A 13957-nucleotide genomic window follows, 5' to 3' on the forward strand; every position below is an offset into this window, starting at 1 on the left:
GGGTTGTTTCAGAAAATATACATCATATGTCTTCTCAGAGCTTCTAATACTAATCTTTCAGAGGTTATAATTAAATGTTACAAAGTTTTATTAAAGAAAAAACTGTCCCTGTGGTCCCAGCTACTTGGGAGGCTGAGGTGGGAGGATTGCTTGAGCCCAAGAGGTGGATGATACAGTGACTGTGCCGTTGCACTCCTGCCTGAGCAATAGAGTGCGACCCTATCTAAACAAACGAACAACCTCCCAAAACTTGTCAATCCAATATATCTTGAGTTCATTTAGGCATTTGAAAAATAGCTCATAAATACCTTGTCAATAGAGAAAGGTCTGTAGGTTTTGATGCGCTGAAATAGAAATATGTTAGTTAGTTAAGCAATTACAACCAGCAGGGTTTCTGGTAGTATGTGAAATGGCCTAGCCTAAAAAACAGTTTTATCAGTGACTTGAATGAAAGCATGCTTAACATATTTGCTGGTGACAGAAGCTACAAAAGACAAGTAATACACTAGATAGCTGATATAAATTTTAAAAAGACCTCTTAGTAGACTGATGGGCTGAATCCAACAAAATGAAATTTAACAAAAAATGTGAATACCTAAATTTAGATAAAAATTCATAATACAAAAATCTATAAAAATTCATGATTCATATTTACAATGAAAAATCACTTAGATGGCAAATATACGAAGTATGACTATAAAGAGATCTTTTTTATAAACTTAAAAATTTAAATATTCATATAAGCTTGTTTTTTTACAAGGAATATTTACACTTACTAAAATTCTCTCATTGCTTTAAAAATTTCAGAATTTTTGTTGCTCTCAGTGGTAGTAATCCATCCTTATTATTATTTGGTTTCCTGTGTAATTGCCTTTTAGGAAAATAAAAAGGTATAATATTGCTGAAACCTGCATTCCAGGATTAATTTCTTATGGTGCTTATAAAATGCATAGAAGAATGTTTGTTTTATGGTTAGCATTCAAAAATGATTCTCTATTATCATTACTATAGTCACTTAATATATTTACTTACTATAGGAACAGAATATGATGACTACTTGTCTATTTCATGAAAGTTTCCTTTTTCCTTTCTGAGAGATGAGCCTTGCTCTGTCATCCAGGTTGGAGTGCAGTGGTGTGCTCACAGCTCACTGCAGTCTCAAACTCCTGGGCTCACAGAATTCTCCCACCTCAGCCTCCCAAATAGCTAGGACAACAGGTGCACACCACCACACCCAGCTAAATTTACTTTTTGTAGAGACAGGGGTTTCACTATGTTGCCCAGGCTGGTCTTGAACTCTTGGCCTCAAGCAATCCCCCCACCTCAGCCACCCAAGTGGCTGAGATTACAGGTATAAGCCACTGTTTACACGGAACGATTCTTATACATCATAGGCATGGCAAAATATATCTCTTTTTAAAATCTCAGTCTTAATAACTTAGTTAATAGACATCAATTCCATCAAGATGAATGATGCATCATATCTTTTCATGGGATATATTTACCAAAATTTATACAGTCTACACTATGTGCCAACTTGTGCTGGGTGCTGGATAGACCATATGAATAAAAGAGATGTGACTTGTGTCCTCATGGATCTTCCCACCTACAGTTCTACAGATAAATTAAGTAAACACATGAATAAGTATATAATTGTAACTATAAGTGGTATAAAGGAAAATAACATGGTGCAATGATAGAGAATAGCTGCAGGCATAATTTAGGTGGGCAGTGTGGATTAGAGAATTCCTTCTGTGAGAAAGAGATAAACCAGAACAGAAAGAATGCGTAGGAGTTAGCCAGGCAAAAAGTGGGTTTAAGAACATTTTAAGTAGTGGGGACAGCATATTCCCTGAAGAAAGAAAAAGTTATATGGAGCTTATTAATCAATAAAGCACAAGAGAGAAATGGTAAGAGAAGAACCTAGAAAGCAGGGAGGAGCCGGATTATATAGAATTTAGCAGAACATTTCAAGGAGTTTTGGTAACAATAAATGTGATAAGAATCCATTGAAGGGTTCAAGTAGAGAAGTGACATGATTTACTTTATTTTAAAAAGCTGACTCAGGCTGTGAGTTGAAGATTGAATTGAAGGGAGCTAGTGTGGAACTGATGAGACCAGTCACTGAAATAATTAAGGTGAAAGATGAAAGATGATAGCTGATTAGACCAAGTTGTCCTTGGGAATTTACAATGCCAAGTGAATCTAGAAGAGTCACCAGTAAGTCTCACAGAATTTCCTAAAATGGCATTCAGAGTAGCAGACTAGTTTTTTATCTACGAAAATACTAACAGTCATAATATACTTATAAAACTGGTTCATTTGAGAATGTGTTTTCTCAGCCAGGCACAGTAGCTCACGTCTGTAATCCTAGCGCTTTGGGAGGCCGAGGTGGTCAGATCATGAGGTCAGGAGTTAGAGACCAGCCTGGGCAACATAGTGAAACCCTGTCTCTACTAAAAATACAACAAATTGCCGGGTGTGGTGGCAGGTACCTGTAATCCCAGTTACTTGGGAGGCTGAGGCAGGAGAATCGCTTGAACCCAGGAGGCAGAGGTTGCAGTGAGCCAAGATCATGCCATTGCACTCTAGCCTGGGTGATAGTGTAAGACTCCGTCTCAAAAAAAAAAAAAAAAAAAAAAAGAATATATTTTCTCTTATATTATATTGTGACTTCCTTAAAGGCAGGGCCTAGGTCATATCTAACCACTTAAAAACACACAGCATCTAGCAGAATGTTATATACATATTAGTGTCAGAAAAAAAAATTTGGTGAGTCAACGTAAAACATACATTACGTCATAATATTATCATAAAGATAGTTTCATCTCATGGACTGCTTGAGAAAAAACTGCAGTCCTAAAATTATGTGTCAGTTTGTTCCAGAATATTTGAAAGAACATTGTGAGGAATAAAACTTGGAAAGTGAAGTTTATTTCTATTGACTTACAATACCAGACTCTGAAGATAAGTTACTGAATTAGTCCATTTTCACAAGGCTATAAAGAAATACCCCAGACCGGGTAATTTATTAAGAAAAGACGTTTGATTGACTCACAGTTCAGCATGGCTGGGGAGGCCTCAGAAAACTTAGAATCATGGCAGAAGGCAAAAGGGTAGTAAGGGACATTTTTCACAAGGTGGCAGGAAGGTGAAATGCCAAGCGAAGAGGGAAGAGCCCCTTATAAAATCATCAGATCTCGCGAAAGTTCACTCACTATCACGAAACAGCATGGGGGAAACTGCCCCTGTGGTTCAATTATCTCCACCTGGAGTCTCCCTTGACGAGTGGTGATTATGGGAATTATGGAGATTACAATTCAAGATGAGATTTGGGTGGAGACACAAAGTCTAACCATACCAGTTATAACATGTGTTAAGAGGCCAGGCATGGTGGCTCATGCCTGTAATCCCAGCACTTTGGGAGGCCGAGGTGAGCAGATCACTTGAGGTCAGAAGTTCGAGACTATCCTGGCCAACATGATGAAACCCCGTCTCTATTAATAATACAAAAATTTGCCAGGTGTGGTAGTGTGTGCTTGTAATCCCAGCTACTCAGGAGGCTGAGGCAGGAGAATTGCTTGAACCCCAGAGGTGGAGGTTACAGTGAGCCGAGATTGTGTCCCACACTACAGACTGGGCAAAAAGAGTGAGACTCTGTGTCAAAAAAAGAAAAAAACAAATGTGTTAACATATCAAGAAAGTTCACTTAATTTTGATGGCTTTCTTGGCTGCTTTGGTGATTAATGCCTTTACCTATGATCTACATCATCTGCCTAGATAGCAGAGATTCTGTGTCTTACCAGAATAATTTTCTCTCCTATACGTTAACTTTATTATGTATTTGGGTATTTAGGAAAAAACCCCAAAGAACAACAGTTCCACACTTCTTAACAACTGTATTACCTTTCATGCTTTTAAAAAAAAATTTCATTATCATTTTGATTACACAATCAAAAATTATTTCTCAAGTATCCATGGTCCTATTTAAATCACATGTCTAAGTTTCCTCTGATAACTCAAAATTTGATCCCAAACATACAATAAATTAAAAAAAATTTCAGGGAATGTAAAACTGTTTTGTACTTATCTACAAAGTCCACAGGCCCAGAAAAAAAGAAAAAGAAATAAAACTATCTTTGACATTTCCCAGAAAGCCACTAGAAAATCACAAAAGTTTGCTCTTTAAGCACAGATAAAGAGTGGTAATATCAAAAAAGAAGCCCAGTCTTCCCTAGGTTATATTTCCATAGGGAAAATTTTATTAATGTAAACATATTAAAAATTGTATGCTTTGTGTAAAGTCCCTGGAGAACTGTTAATGCTCTCCCTGTTTACATTGCTTTCTTTTTCCTTTTTAAAATTGTGGTATTCAAGATTTGCCATTTGCAAATCTTCTTTGAGAAATGTCTATTCGAGTCTTTTGCTCACTTTTGTTTTTATTTATTTATTTTTAATTTCAATAGGATTTTGGGGGGAAACAGGTGGTGTTTGAGTACATGAATACGTTATTTGGTAGTGATTTCTGAGATTCTGGTGCACCCATCACCTGAGCAGTGCAAACTGTACACGGTGTGTAGTCTTTTACCACTCAACCCCCTCCGACACTTTCCCCCCGAGGCCCCAAAGTCCATTGTATAATTCTTATGCCTTTGCATCCTCATACTGATAGATGCAGGAGGTAGATAAGGTGGAGGGTCCCAGGAGAATCTCCAACCCCCTGCGCACTGGAATGATGGGGTGGAGCCATGGGAAGCTTGGAAGTTCGCACCATTGCAATGGGGAGGAGCCTGGGCTCTTCAGCTCGCATGTGTGGTGGCCTGCAATTTAATCTGTGAGGCGGGAAACCTGCTAGCAGGACTCTTCTCTCACTTTGCTGAGGGTTCCTGTTTCTCCCCGCTTTTTTTCACACAATAAACCCTGTTCTACTCATCCTATAATGTGTCCATGCAACTAAATTATCCTGGTTGTGTAACAAGAACCCGTTTTTTATTTCTACAACATTTTTGGTGCCCAACATGGGGCTTGAGAAAAGATAAGTACCAAGCAGATCTAAAAATCTTTTTTCCTTTTGGTTCTCTCTTTCTCCTCAGACCTCTTCAGAGGGTAGAGGAAACCGTGCACCATCCCATCCCAACAGCTGCAGGCATGTGCAAGATGGACCAGAGAATGGCAGCTCCTCCACTCCTCTCCCTGCCAGGGCTGGGATGCATGGCCCAAGCGTGCCCAATGGCAGGCTAGCTAATGCTCTCTGCCTTGCATTCATGGAGCCTTCCCCTCCCCAGGGAAAGGGTTTCCACTCTGTAGGAAAGCAATTAAGTTTTTCTCACTGGTAGAAGAATCTATTTGCATAAGAATAAGAAGTTCTTCCCCAGGCATCTTTTTCTTTTCTCCACCCTATTAGCATTTAATACAGCCCTGCATTTAAGCTGTCTTTCCCTTTTCTCCACTGAGTCAGGAGTTCATTTTTAAGTTAGGGTTTTTTTTTTTTTTTTTTTTTCCTTTTGGAAGACATTTTGCTGGACCAGGAATAATGGGGATCACTGTTTATATTCTCTGTAGAGTTATAATTGTGAAAAAGGATTTGTTAGTTTGGTCTTAGGCTGTAACCAATCTGGTGTGATTTGCATGACTTTCCTATGGTCAGTAGCAAACTTTGCTGCAGGCCTGGGGTTCAATGAGTCCCTTCCAGTTTAACATCTCTGTGACCTTTGCTATTTATTGATTCTCTTCCCCTCCACGAACTGCCTTGGATTTTCCTTTCTCTGAGCCTTTAGTAAAGTTTGAAAGCCAGAAATATTGGCCACTTTGCATGACTAAAGTTAGGTAGTAAGGGAGTTAAAAAGTACCTTCTTAAAGAGTGCTCAGCTTAATTAAAAGTGGGTATTCAAATTATAGGTATATTCAAAAGGCCTTCATGTTTTTCTTTTCTTGGATCGTGTTTTGCTGGAAAAAGGTTTTTTTCTCAGTTGATCGAATTATTTTTCTCCATTTGTCTTGCCACCCTTAATGCACGCATGAGCAGGAGAGACCTCTATTTTCTTCAAGGAACTCCAGGAATTAAAAGTGGATAGATCTCTCTCAGAATCTGTTTTTGCCCCATCTATGCCTGTTTATTAGGCTTTAGAAGCTGCACGTTTTCCTAGCCCTATCTCTTAAACGGCTATATCCAATAATTCAATTAGGAGATTGGTAAGCAAAAGATCTTACGGTGACTGGGTTTTGTTTTGCCTGTCTGTGTAGTTATATATGTGTTGTATGTGTGATGTGTATAAAAAGAGTTCTAATTAATTGGCCTAAAGGAAGATAAGTGCTTGGATCAAAAATTTTTTTAAAGGGAGGATAAAAGGTATGGTACCTTTCAGTTCATGTGACTTTAATCTTTGAGAAATAAAAACAACCCTTAAAGAATATTGGTAAAAAGCAGATGTCATCAAAATATAAACAGGCGGACTAAATTATGCAGGTCAGGTGCTAGGTTTGCTAAATGTTTTAAGTTTATAAACTGCTTTTTGGGTTTTAAGAACTATTTGACTTGCCTGCTCCATAATTGGTAAGGCTGGGGACATGTAGAAGTAACCATATCTTTAATTATGCTGGAAGGAGTTAAACCTTGGCAGCACCTAGCACATAATGAAAACAACTTACCAGGTTTTACATTAAAGTAAAAAATTGCAATGAATTTACCATTATAACTCAAACTACTGGAAATAAATTTACATGTGAGGTATGTAAAACTAATAAAATGTGTTTTTAGTAAAAGATTATAAAAAGGCATAAAAATGTAAATTCTTGCCTAGGGTTAAAGGGTTGTTTTGAATTAGATAAACCAAAGCTCAAAGTTCAAACAAGTGGTAGAAGGACTGTAAAAATTAATCTTGAAAAATATTCCATGTGTAAACATATTGACTTAATTAAAAAAGGCATTATATGGTTTTTCAGTGAATTGAAATAAAAGCACAACAAGATACTCTTAAGGCACTAATCTGCTCTTTTGCAAAATTTGTAAAGGGTTATAATAGGTTTTTGCTTTTTTAAAGTATCTGAGGCAAAATAAATAATTTATGGTAATCTGGAATTCTATTTCATAACAGCAGTTGTTTTAATCCTCTGATATATTCAATAGGCTTCCCAAAATCAAACTTCAGTTTCAAAATTGTTTTTCCTGATATCTGGCTTTTTGAATGCTACAGAGGTCCCCTGGGGCATCCAGAAAAGAAGTAAGCAGGATTATTTGGCATATTTAGTTACATGGGATTGCTAAATGGTGTTTCATCTTCTTTAAGGTTATATTTTGGGGAATAATACTAATATATGTCCCAAAATTGTATGAAATTTCCAAAATTCTAATGTCTAAAGTATATGCTATCAATCATAATTAAGGTTGTTATGTCAAGTTATTATAAACCACAGGGATAACCAAACTCCTTTGTCAATGGTGATTCTAACTGTAACTACCCTGGACATTTTGTTATTCAGAAAATTTTTGTCTTGTTTTGATCCTTTTCCAAAGATGGTTTATTATCACCTATAGGACTTTAACAGGTGCTCTCAAATGCAGGTTTCTAATAACTTTGGAGATTGTGACATTGGAACAAAGGAAAAATGTGCAGGACTCAAAAAGAAATAAAATGTTCATGAATATTAAGCAACACAAGAGTTAACTAAATGGGGCCATGTGCAGTGGTTCATGCCTGTAATCCCAGCACTTTGGGAGGCTGGGGCGCGTGGATCACCTGAGGTAAGGAGTTTGAGACCAGCCTGACCAACCTGGTGAAACCCTGTCTCTACTAAAAATACAAAAATTAGCCGGGTGTGGTGGCAGGCGCCTGTAATCTCAGGTACTTGGGAGGCTGAGGCAGGACAATCGCTTGAACTTGGGAGGTGGAGGTTGCAGTGAGTTGAGATCATGTCATTGCACTCCAGCTTGGGTGACAAGAGCAAAACTGTCTCAAAACAAACAACAACAAAAAGAATTAACTAAATGGACTAAATGCAGAAAACTGAAGCAATCTTTTTGAGTTTTTTGGAACATTGCTGATCCTTGTTTTATTTTTCAGATTCATGGAAACTGATTTTGAACTATTTACAGTCCTTAATCAAGTAAGGAATACTGTGAACAAAATTTGGAGAATGTTTGTTTCTCTCTGCCTTGTTCCTCTAGAATTTGGAAAGTATCTATGAGTATTCCTAACTTAAGGCAATACAGTTGTTTGGATCAGTGCACTAAAAGTCCATTTTCTTTTGCAATTGGATAAACTAGTTGTTTTACCAAGGCTTTGACTGAAAGGGTGTGTTTCCCTTTCAGGAATCAAACTTGACTTGCAGAGCTGATAAAAGCCAAGTGAGAAAACTGGCCTCATACCCTTGTCTACCCAGTCCCTGTACAGGGTTCCTGACCTGTGGTCAGTAAAGAATGTCTCTTTCTAACAGGCCCAGGATCTCCAAGTTTATCCTCGGACCTTAAGAAGAGAGGATCACCCAACTCACAGGTACTTGAGGATACAAAACCCATGGGCTTTGCTTTAAAAGGTCATATCTGAGATTCCTTGTGGAACAGAGTTCCATCAAAGCCAGTCTAAAAGGCCTATTAAGAAATAGTTATTCTTGCTATACTTTATGCAAATAATCAGGCCATATATAAGACTATTTTGCAAACAACTCAGTCCTATCATGATTTTTTTTTTTTAACAAAAATATGAACCGGAGAGAGAGAAATTATGTTTCACAATTTATACACTTGTCACTGCATTCTAAACTCCTAGTTGTTTTTAAGTTTTAACCTACATTTTATACTAACCCTGCATGTTCCAGCAATCTCCAGCTGTAGCTCAGAAGGAACAAAGGGATGGGTAATACAGAAATCTGGATCGATATTCTAGTTCTGAGCAATTATCCTGCAAATCCTGCCAGGTGATTGGAATAAATAGGATGCCCATCACCTGGAGGTTTCCTTTTTGGGAAAGTAAGACCAAGGGAGATAACCAAAGCCAAGCACCATGCACCCAAATCCTAGGAAGCAAAAATATAGCCACCAGTTATTTGGGCGTGTCATGAGACATTCTTTTCTCTCCCTTGTTGGAGGAGGACTCAATTCCACAGCTTCACCTTAGCATTCAGCTTATGATAAGGAGTCCATGCAAACCCTCCCCACCCTGAGACACATTTTTGTCTCAAACTCAACTCCAAGCTATGGGTCAAAGCCCTAGGAAAGAACACTAGATCCGAGGGATCCAGAGGTCGACGGTAATGGAAGTTAAAAGGCACAATGCAGGTAAATGACTGATTCCTGCCGGTTAAGCCAAGCTTCTTGTTTCATGGATAAAGGTCATGCTAGTATCTGTCACATAAATGAGGTCTAGGGAATTCAAGGCTACTGACAGCAGGGGAGATAGGGTGTACATGGTTAACAGCAGATACTCCCACCCTTTAGGCTCCCCTGTTAACATGGGTGAAAGCCAGTTTAAAACCTATGGGTGGCACCCTGTTGCAGTCACTGGGATACAAGGGTGGCAGAAAGAAAGAGGAACACCTCACTTTCCCTCCCTCACACACCCTGGGTATATGCTAGGAAGAAAAAGGAACTAGGGACACCTGCTCCCCTCTTTCTAGATGAGTAGTCATTCATCTTCAGTCTGTATCCCTTTCACTTGCATCCTGAACCACTGGGACTCCTCTGAAAAAAAACAACAAAACACCTTTTTTTTTTTTTTTTCTTTTTCCTCCTCTGTCCTCTCTTCCCAGACAGGTAACTGTGTCTCTATACTATGGGACACTCCCACTGGATACATCTTCCAAACTGAGAAGAGTTAATTTCCCAAACCTTAAACTGATTGGCTTAGGATTGAGCTCAGGGGACAGGAACCCAAAAGCCTGGCATGCTAGCAAAAGGGTAAAAGTTTTTCTTACCAGTCAAGCTTTTGGTCCCTCTCTCCCTGTACAGACTGGTCAAAGGACACGAGATTTTTGAGCTCTCCTCACCTGCTCCTTGTTTCATTTTGATACAAGTTTTCCAATAACCTGGTTTGTCTCTTGTCACCTTCAGGCCATCAACCTCCAAACAGTCATGCAACTGGAGGCTCGGCCGATGGTCCCTTTTACTGGGGACCCTTAGATATGCCTCTGAGGGAGATCTGACTGCTGTTTACCAAAACATTGCCCCTTACCAGCAGGGAGCAGTTAAGACTGGTCTTCATCCTTATCCTTATTTTAGCGGCAGTTAAATGTACGTCTTCAGTGGGGGAATGATAGATGCAGTAGGCAGATAAGGCGGGGGATCCCTGGAGAATCTCTGATTGGCCTGCGCACTGGGAGGATGGGGTGGAGCTACGGGAAGTTTGGAAGCTCGCACCATTTGCGTAGAGGGGAGGAGCCTAGGGTCTTCAACTTGCGTGTGGGGTGGCCTGCAATTAAATCTGTGGGGCGGGAAACCTGCTAGTAGGACACTCTCTGGCTTTGCCAGGTGTTCCCATTTCCCTTTTTCCTTTTCACCCAATAAATCCTGCCCTACTCACCCTACAATGTGTCCACGTGCCTAAATTATTCTGGTCTTGTGACAAGAACCTGTTTGTTTTTTCTACAACGATACCCTCGCTCATTTTTGAATCAGGTTGGTTTTCTGTTGAGTTTTAGGAGTTCTCTGTTTATTCTGGATATTAATCCCTTGCCAGGTATATAATTTGCAAATATTTTCTCCCATTCTGTAGGCTGCCTTTTTCTCTGTTCATAGAATCTTTGGATGTGCAAAGATTTTAAATTTCCATGCAGTCTAATTTGTGTACTTTTTGCTGTTGTTGCCAGTGCCTTTGGTGTCATGTCCAAGAAATCATTGCCAAGTCCAATGTCATAAAGTTTTGACTCATATTTTCTTCCAAGAGTTGTATTGTGGGTCTTAGCTTTAGGTCTCTGATCCATTTTGAATTAATTTTTGTATATGGCGTTAGATAAAAGTCCAAGTTAATTCTTTTGCAAGTGAATATCCAGTTTTCCCGGGACCATTTTTTGAAAAGACTGTCTTCCCCACTGAATGGCCTTGGTACCCTGGTCAAAAATCATTTGACCATATTTGCAAGAGTTTTGTCTATAATGTTTTTACTTTAAGGGGATACTGATCAAAACTCTTTTGAAATAGTTATTCCCCAGTGGAGAGAATTTTAACCTCTTGCATTTTGATATTATTAGTTACAATTAATAATAGTCTGTCATCTATGAACAAATTTTGATGCTTACCTGAAGATGATGCTTATTAAGCTACAGGCCAGAGTCTGTGTATTCAACAGAGATAGTTTCAAAAGCCTCATGGAAAGAATTGTACCCAATATTTCAAAGTACTAATACTTGAAAGAATAGACTCATGATGAGTAGACTTCTGCTTAGACAACTTTTAGACCTAAACATTGGACTGAGTTAGAATTTCTAAAAGTCTTTCAGGCCAGAAATGGAAAGTTTCATGAAAGCAGACTGCTAAGTCAAGGCTTATTTGAACAATAATTAGTTATCATAGGACTGAATCAACACAGAATGGAAAAAGGAATACAGAAGGAAATTTCTTTTCCTATTTGTTTGGAATATTATTGACATTGGTTTTTTTAAATGTTCTGTTTTCTGGATGTATGAGGAAGCTCTTTTTCTTTTTAAGCTATATGTAACCCACACAATTTAGTAGACTCTCATTTCTTTTTTTTTTTTTTTTTGGAGACAGAGTCTGGCTTAGTCGCCCAGGCTGGAGTGCAATGGCGCGATCTCGGCTCACTGCAAGCTCCGCCTCCCGGGTTCACGCCATTCTCCTGCCTCAGCCTCCCGAGTAGCTGGGACTACAGGCGCCCGCCGCCTTGCCCGGCTAATTTTTTGCATTTTTAGTAGAAGCGGTGTTTCACCGTGTTAGCCAGGATGGTCTCGATCTCCTGACCTTGTGATCCGCCCGCCTTGGCCTCCCAAAGTGCTGGGATTACAGGCGTGAGCCACCGCGCCCGGCCGACTCTCATTTCTTAAACAAATATGAAACATTTCAAAATAATATTTGATTCTGACTTCCTCAGAATTCAGAAACTCTTAGTAATTTCCTAAATTTTCTTGACAGTATAGTTATTTGCATTCCGAATAAGAATGTATTCCTGTTAAACAGGATATAATCGTACAAACTGATTGTGCAACCAAGGCCTTACCTGGAGGTATATTTGAGAATGATGTTCATCTAATAAAATATCACTACCACTTTGAAGAAAAAAATATTGGCTGTACTCCTGAAGCCAATGCTTACAAAGCCCTCCCAGAAAAACGAACCTAGTACCTGGAGCAGAAGGTTTCAGCCTTTTATGTGGTAAGGAAGATCACTTACATGTGGGAATACAATTTTGGTGACCTCGAGAAGGAGGAACTTACCAAAATGATGATGATGGTGAAGTTTCTTGGGCATCGTTTAGTAATCTTGGGTTGGCAAAAATAGAGACCTTTAAAAGTATTAAGTGATGGCAAAACCCGCAATTACTTTTGTAACAACCTAATAGAATCTGAGATTCCCTAAAAAAATTTCCAGACAAAAAATAATTTTGTGGTCTTCGTAAAACAAACTTAAGGAGGATATCTGGTTAATTAATAATGTTGCAGCCGGGCGTGGTGGCTCATGCCTGTAATCCAGCACTTTGGGAGGCCAAAGCAGCCGGATCACGAGGTCAAGAGATAGAGACCATGCTGGCCAACATGGTGAAACCCTGTCTGTACTAAAAATACAAAAATTAGCTGGGTGTGGTGGCACACACCTGTAATCCCAGTACTTGGAGGCTGAGGCAGGGGAATTGCTTGAACCCAGGAGGTGGCGGTTGCAGTGAGCTGAGATCGTGCCACTGCACTCCAGCCTGGCAACAGAGCGAGACTCAGTCTCAAAAAAAAAAAAAAAAAATTGCTCCAGTTATATAATGAATCATCCCAAACCTAATGAGATCAAATACATTTTTTTGTGGTAAATAAAAATTATCTTTGAGGCCAGACTCTGGCTCATGCCTGGAATGCTAACACTTTGGGAGGTGGAGGAGGGCGGACTTGCTTGAACCCAGGAGTTTGAGACTAGCCTGGGCAACATGATGAAACCCTGTCTTTACAAAAAATACAAAAATTAGGTGGGCATGGTGCTGTGTGCCTGTAGTTCCCAGCTACTTGGGCAGCTGAACAAGAATAATTGCTTGAGCCTGGTAGGTAGAGGCTGCAGTAAGCTGTGATTGTGCCATTGCACTCCAACATGGGTGACAGCAAGATCCTGTCTTGAAAAAAAAATTATCTTCGAGATTACGAAGATTACTAGAATGCCCTGACTTGTATATCCTTCTGAGTTATCTGCATTTTTCATTGTTTTACACGATTTTACAACTTTGCAAGTTGAAGAAAACTAATAATAATGTAAGTAATGATTCTTGCCCATAGAAATGCAAATAAGTTTAGTCCTGATCAAGAGCAACTAATCATTGGCCTGTATATCTCGCACAACTTTTCTATTTATAAATTCATTCCAGCCTTCATGACTGTTGACATATGTCTGTATCCTTTCCATTCTTGTTTGAATTGTTATAACAGCTTAGTAGTTCTCCCATTAATTAATAAGTTGAATAAAATCTTTGGCACATATTTATTTTATATTTCTAAATGTTATAACCCAACCCTTATAAAACTATCTTTTAACATGTATCATACTGTATTCTCCAAAGTATTTCATTATATTAATTTATCTATATATTTTTCTTACTCCACAGATGCTTATAGCTTAAAGCTCTTTTGCTTGGATCAGTAAACTTCCAGAGTAAACAAATTCTATTGTTTACAATTCTTAGATTGGGCAGTGCACCTTATCACTTAAGCATTTCAAACCATGGTACGAAAATTCCCTTCCTTCCTTCCTTCCTTCCTTCCTTCCTTCCTTCCTTCCTTCCTTCCTTCCTTCCTTCCTTCCTTCCTTCCTTCCTTCCTC

At 38.9% G+C, this 13957-nt stretch overlaps 1 protein-coding gene across 27 annotated transcripts in view; it reads right to left on the reverse strand.

Annotated features, from left to right (window-relative positions):
- Nucleotides 1-13957, reverse strand: part of LOC105472850 (gephyrin) — a 737491-nt gene that overhangs the window by 243966 nt on the left and 479568 nt on the right. Inside the window, exon 9 of one of the 27 annotated variants that reach the window (XM_071099276.1) lies at nucleotides 309-344. The exons of the other annotated variants lie outside the window; for them this stretch is intronic. Coding sequence (XP_070955377.1) covers nucleotides 309-344 — 36 coding nt within the window. The remainder of the gene's footprint in view (nucleotides 1-308; nucleotides 345-13957) is intronic. 27 annotated transcript variants of the gene reach the window in all.

Source organism: Macaca nemestrina, chromosome 7 (genome assembly GCF_043159975.1).
Source record: "Macaca nemestrina isolate mMacNem1 chromosome 7, mMacNem.hap1, whole genome shotgun sequence".
NCBI lineage: Eukaryota > Metazoa > Chordata > Mammalia > Primates > Cercopithecidae > Macaca > Macaca nemestrina.